The 5,966-nt window shown below is 43.9% G+C and overlaps 1 protein-coding gene across 1 annotated transcript in view; it reads right to left on the reverse strand.

The window, feature by feature from the left end:
- ZCCHC10 (zinc finger CCHC-type containing 10) overlaps positions 1-361 on the reverse strand; it is a 13,499-nt gene extending 13,138 nt beyond the window's left edge. The window contains exon 1 of the mRNA XM_019473808.1: positions 122-361. Within this exon, the coding sequence (XP_019329353.1) occupies positions 122-361 (240 nt within the window). The remainder of the gene's footprint in view (positions 1-121) is intronic.
- Positions 362-5,966: the final 5,605 nt, after the last annotated feature.

A 5,966-nucleotide genomic window follows, 5' to 3' on the forward strand; every position in this document is an offset into this window, starting at 1 on the left:
CCGCGGGCTCCCGCCCCGTCGGTGCCTAGCCGCTGCTTCCCTCTCCCTTCAAAGTCTTGCAAGAACCCGCCTCTCGCTAAAAAACTTGCAGTTTTCCTTAGAAGGGATGTGTTTTAAGTACCTGAAACCAGCGGAACGGGCTGTAACCGAGACAACCCATCTCTGGCTGGGCGGGCGGCTGGGGGAAGCCGGCCGCTGGAGGCAGCCGGCCGCTGGAGGGGGCGAGGAAGAGGGAGTTCCTCCACCCAGGCCTCTCCTGCCGGCGGGCACCGGCTCCGAGCTGCTCCAGCCGGCCGGCAGGCCTGGCCGCAGGGTGGCAGCGGGACGGCTTCGCCTTCGTTAGCCCACGTGAATAGCTCATCGTGGCCGCAGGTGGCCTGCTGCAGCTTCTCAAGAGCTTCTAGCGATGCGGCGAGTTGGAAAGCGCAGTAGGTCTCTGGTCACAACACGAAGGCTCCAAAAAAATGTTAGGAAGAGCTAGATTTCAGAAAGGCGTAATTTAACTCGTTATCGCTCCTAAAAGGTTGCAAGCATGTACTAGCACGTTAATTTTTAGCAGGTCAGATTTTTATACCCCACACTGACAGAAAAAGAAATCTCAGTATGATCGAGAAGATTAATTCTGCTACTGGGTGCAGAACCACGGCTCAATAATCCATTAAAGATGAATCTCGGTGAGAAGATTAATTCTGCTACTGGGTGCTCAATAATCCATTAAAGATGAATCTCGGGGCCTGAGGGTACCGATAACTCATGTTCGTGTTGACCCAATGTGTTCTATACTTGATCGCAAGAAAATACAGTTCAGGTATATCTAGGAATTGTAAGGCAAATTCTTTCTTCTGCTCCATTCAGCCCAAGAGACTGTGGTCCCCCAGCTATGCCAACAGCAGCTGGTATTTTTGGCTCCTACGTCATCTTATAGTCTCTGGCGTGGGAGGAGAGGTTTAGGCACAGAAAAGAGTAGCAGCGGCTGGAGCTTTCTGACGGCACATACCTGGCAGGCAGCCCCTTGGGAATCTTTGCCAGCTGGCACAAGTAGAGCAGCCCCTCTCCTGGATTCAGGGAAGCAAGGAACGTGGCTTCATCTATTGGCTTTATCAAAACTCATTGTTATGGGATCAGTTTTATATGTTAAATTCCATGACAAAAATCCTCAAGGAAACATTTTGTAACGCTGAATTGCGATTACTTCTGCAATTACTATCCTGGAAGTACTTTATATCCAACCATTTTCAGAATTAATTCAGAACCATCCTGTCGTAGGGACAATCGATAGGCAGTCAATGGGCATTCCACTGGGCATTTACATTTAGTGAACTGGATGAACTGTTACCGACTTGTAGTAATTTAGCATCAGCTGTGTAGCTCTTTAAAATGTGCTTCCTGTGAGTTGGTGGTATTCATTTATTATATAAAATAAAAATACATATTGTATTTTCTGAAGTTCAGTAGAATCCAACTGTACCAGTTGGTTCATCACTGTGTGAGGAACTGTCGAAATAAGGTAAAAGGCAGCCCTTGCTGAGAAAAGCTCACAGTTTCCTCAAGACAAGATACAAGGTGGGAACACGGTACGACAGAATTTGTGGGGAGAAGAAATGGGAATGTAACAGTGGTGAGAGCAGATGGCTGATACAAGTTTATATTTTAAGCAATTCATAGATGTGTAAAAATAAAATATATTTATATGTCACATATAATACAGCAATAAAAACCCGATGCTTTCAGGCGATGAGTATCCCAGGTCTTGAATTAGCAGGCGTGTGGCAGAGAGGTGTTTCACCTCTCATGGTGCACGATCAAGTCACAGCCGGGAGATACCAGAGCCAGAACTTCCTGCTGTGTGTCACATAATATTTATAATAACGGACGGTAACAACATCTGCTGGGGACAATGGCACCAATTAAATATCACACTGGGAAGGCAAGATAGTGAGGGATTCTGTTAGACATAAACAACTCCAACTCATCAGGATTAATTACCGGGTGGCTAATTGTTGAATATTCTGGTAGTTCCTGTCTCCAAACTCTGTAATTGTAACGTCTAAGGCTAGTGGCTGTTCCCGCATGCGTCATGTTTTCTTCTATATCTGGCACTTCTTGCGGCATCTAATCATTGCCCTGTTTTGGATGATGCTCCGCGATAACCTGTGATTAATCATATCTGGCACCTTAGCTAAATTCTGATGTGTGATGCCTGGTATGTTATAAACGCAGCAGAGTTTGGCCTCAATATTTGAATTCTGATGTCTGGCATCTCACTTTTAATGGAGAAAGTCAGACAGAAGAATTTCCTATTTTAGGATTGACTAAGAAATTTTCTTAAAAATACAAAATAGCTAAGAACAGCTATTTATAATAACCCATGCTTTATATTTTAGGATGACTAAGAAATTTTCTTAAAAATACAAAATAGCTAAGAACAGCTATTTATAATAACCCATGCTTTACAATAAATTCCTGTCTGCTGATCCTTTTTTTACCTCAGTATCCCTTAAAACCTGGGAGTAAATTACACCCCGACAGCAATATCTGCGCTCTACTTAACAACTGCTGGTGCTTCTAGCACCTGTGCAACTCTCCTAATGTTAATGCAGCAGAACTAGTTTCCTAAATTGGCCAGTACAGCAAGATTTCTGATACGTGCCAGGTTACTCCATGGAGTGTATGGGCTTCTCCTTACACACAGGCTTTAAAAATGTGTTAGATTTTGTTCTAATAAAGATTTTATTAGAACAATGCACTTAAAATCCTTCTACCTGAGGAGTTTGAAAGTGTTCTTGTGAGTTCAAAGCCCGCAGGTTCCTACAGCCTGAAATCTCTGTTTCACAGCTGTTCTTTCATTCCGAGGTAATTCACCACGGGGCTGATGAGCACACCGGAGGATGCGACTTCGAGACTCTCCGGACGAAAGGTGCAGAGTCATTGCACGGCGCTGGCTTCGCTGTCAGGAGGACGGTTCCAGGGAGCTGCTGCTGCTGCCCGATGAACTGACTGTGCCCATGAATCCTGCCTTTGCACATGAGGTTGCTGTTTAAAGTTGCAGTGTCTTTAACCTATTTCTAAATATGCTGGGCAGGGAAATTACTTTCCAAAATGTGCCCCGCCAACACTCAGCTGCCTTGTGTCAGCTCCTCAGAGACCTTTCTCGCTATGCTTCCACCCCCCAGCACTTTTCTGTGCGAACATATTGCTTACGAAACAAAGGTGTCACACTACTCGTCAAGGGTCTGTATGTGAAACCGGAAAAATGTTGTCAGAGCTTTCTTTCCATGGCTTAGGAAGAACCGAGTCCATGAATAAATGGTTAAAACTTCATTGCCAAGACTGCTGGCTACTAGTGCCAGCCACCCAAAACTGGTCAGTCTTCCAAAATGACAAGCAATTAAGTAGCTGACCGTGCTAATGCTGGACACTAGTAATGATAAACTGGGAGCACTAGAGACGGTGTCACTGGCATTTTTTAAATGTGCATTTTACTTTTGCCTTCTAGCTTTCTTGCAGAACATATCCAAAGAGAAATCAGTCACATCATTGTACTGAAAAAAAATTACAAATTAAAAAATTCAAATTGGACATAGAAATATTAATAATAATAACAACAACAAAAAAACCACAAGAAAAACAAACAACCCCCACTGGCTACCGAATTCCTGTATGTAGAGCTGTTTTAGCATTTTCAGCATCAGAGAAAACTAAAAGTGAGAGACAAACACAGAAGGACCTTATTCAGGCAAAACCGTAGGCTGGAAAAAATCTCAGTGGTAAGGAATACAGTCAATAGATTTGAATCACTCACCGTCCAGGGTTTCCTGCCTCCACCCAGTTGTACCTTCAGTAACTGCGAGTTTACACACGGTAGTACGTTAAGGTAACATATTACTACAGTTGGCCAGGTTGCTTTGCTTCTCTGCGGAGGAAACAAGCTCACATGAAACTCCGTGTTACTACTTTTGGGTGCACAAACCAATTCTTTTAAATTTGGCTCAGGTACTTCTAAATAGCACTACAGTCGCGATGTGGACCCAACCTGAGATACCGGGAAGTCTTTTGTTCTGTTTTATGCGTTTCCTAATTCAGAACAAAAAGTAAAAACTTTGACACTGCCTGTGAAATAAAATGTCTGAAAGAAATGAAGCAATCTTACCAAAACATGTTTTATTCCTCTAATTAAAGCTTTCCCTGACATGATTCTTTTGCCAGGGCATCTGGAATTTGAATTTCCAGATAATAACCTAATTCTTCCCAAGAAACAATGCCACACCTGTAGTACAGCTCCAGACTGAATTGCAAGAGCAGGGCAGGGTGTCTGGGGCAGCGGAGCTTTATGTCAGGACCTGACAGAAAGTGGTTTACCAGAAAGCCTGGATCGGTGCTGGGCTGCTGCGCGTTTCGGCTGGGTCTGCATCCACCTGGGGTTACCAAATCAAGGATTTAAAAAATGCAGAGGAGGCTTTTCTGCAAACACTGGTTGGCCTGATGGAAGATACTGTCTCTACCTACGGAGCTTTCCTTAAAAACCAGCCAACCTAAAATGAAGAAAATTTTTCTCTTCATCACAAAAGCAAAAGCAGAACAGCCAAGTGAAACGAGCACTCGCGGCAGCGAACCCCGAGCACGAACATGGTACCCTGCTGGTCCCTCGCAAGTGGTATAAAGAGCAAAACTCCTACTGCCCACCAGAGCGTGGCCTGTACGCTGCATTTATATGATGGTTTTCTCGCGTTGTGCCGTCTGGTGGATTTCAGTGAACCGGCCTCATCACAGCGTGTTGTAGCACATCAGGCTAGGGAAGTCCAGGTGAGATCCCATCTGTTGTGATATTTCAGATGACTTGCTTGAGAGAAGCAGAAATACGGGAATCCCTTCCTAGGCATAAAATAAAGCAACACAAGCTCAAAGTCTTTCCGTATCTTTCTCTGTCTCATACCTTCCCAAGCAAGATGGGTTCCCTCATTCCCTCCTCTGTACATTTTCCTTGCAGTATAAATTGCTGAACATATTATGACATGATATTTGCATAGTGAAAAGGGTCTCCTCTTCTAGCAGAGTCACAAAAAGTATTTGTTTCAACTGCTTAACAGGTAATGGAAGCTCTGGCAAAAATGGAAGTATTTATAATATATATAAATTTAATACCAGTATGGATGTAGGTCTGTTCTAGTAAAATCGATGCAGACACTCAATATTTATATCAGTAACTAAGAGCAGACCCTGGCTCTACGTATTAGAATTCCAGGCTTGCATAGTATCAGACTCGTTTGGTATCCACCATATAAACAGACAATTAGAGGATAGTACAGAAAGCTGAAAGAAAAAAGATAGAAATGCCGGGTTGAACCGTTACTTGACATTCACAGGAAGGAAGCTTCTTGAGCCTCATGTCAGATTAGTCTTCATTAGGTCAGCCATTGTAAAAATACATTGAAAGGGATAACGCGCCCCAAAAATCTGTAATCTATACAGATGCCCAACCACAGTTCCCATTGAAATAAAAAGTAAAAAATAGGCTTTATTATTAGAATGCATTTAAATGAACGTGATTTATGACCTGTGAACTTAAGACTAATACCCCTTTTTGGGGGGGGTAGCATTGGTGTGGCGTTGCTATGGGACTGTGGTGGTGTTATTCTGACTGTACCCTCAGCGAGTGCCTGCTGGGTGACTGTTCCCCGCTCCAGCCTAGAAAACTCTGCCCTATTTTTAGATCCTCAGCTCACATTTCAGCGAATGCTAAGTACCTCTGTGTGTCAACAGATCCCGAATGTCTCCTGATGCAGCGTAAAGCATGTCGACGTAGCGGGGACGTCATTTGTGTGTGCGGTTTGTGGAAGCTTACATCATTAAATATGTCACTGGAATGTATTAAATTGATTTAGAACTAATTCAGATGTTTCTCTTTCCCGGGCAGACGGCCAGCAGACCGCAGCATGCAAAGGAGCCCCAGCGGCAGGCGCAGGGGC

The sequence above is a fragment of the Aptenodytes forsteri genome, unplaced genomic scaffold (assembly GCF_000699145.1).
Source record: "Aptenodytes forsteri isolate BGI_AS27 unplaced genomic scaffold, ASM69914v1 Scaffold54, whole genome shotgun sequence".
Lineage (NCBI taxonomy): Eukaryota > Metazoa > Chordata > Aves > Sphenisciformes > Spheniscidae > Aptenodytes > Aptenodytes forsteri.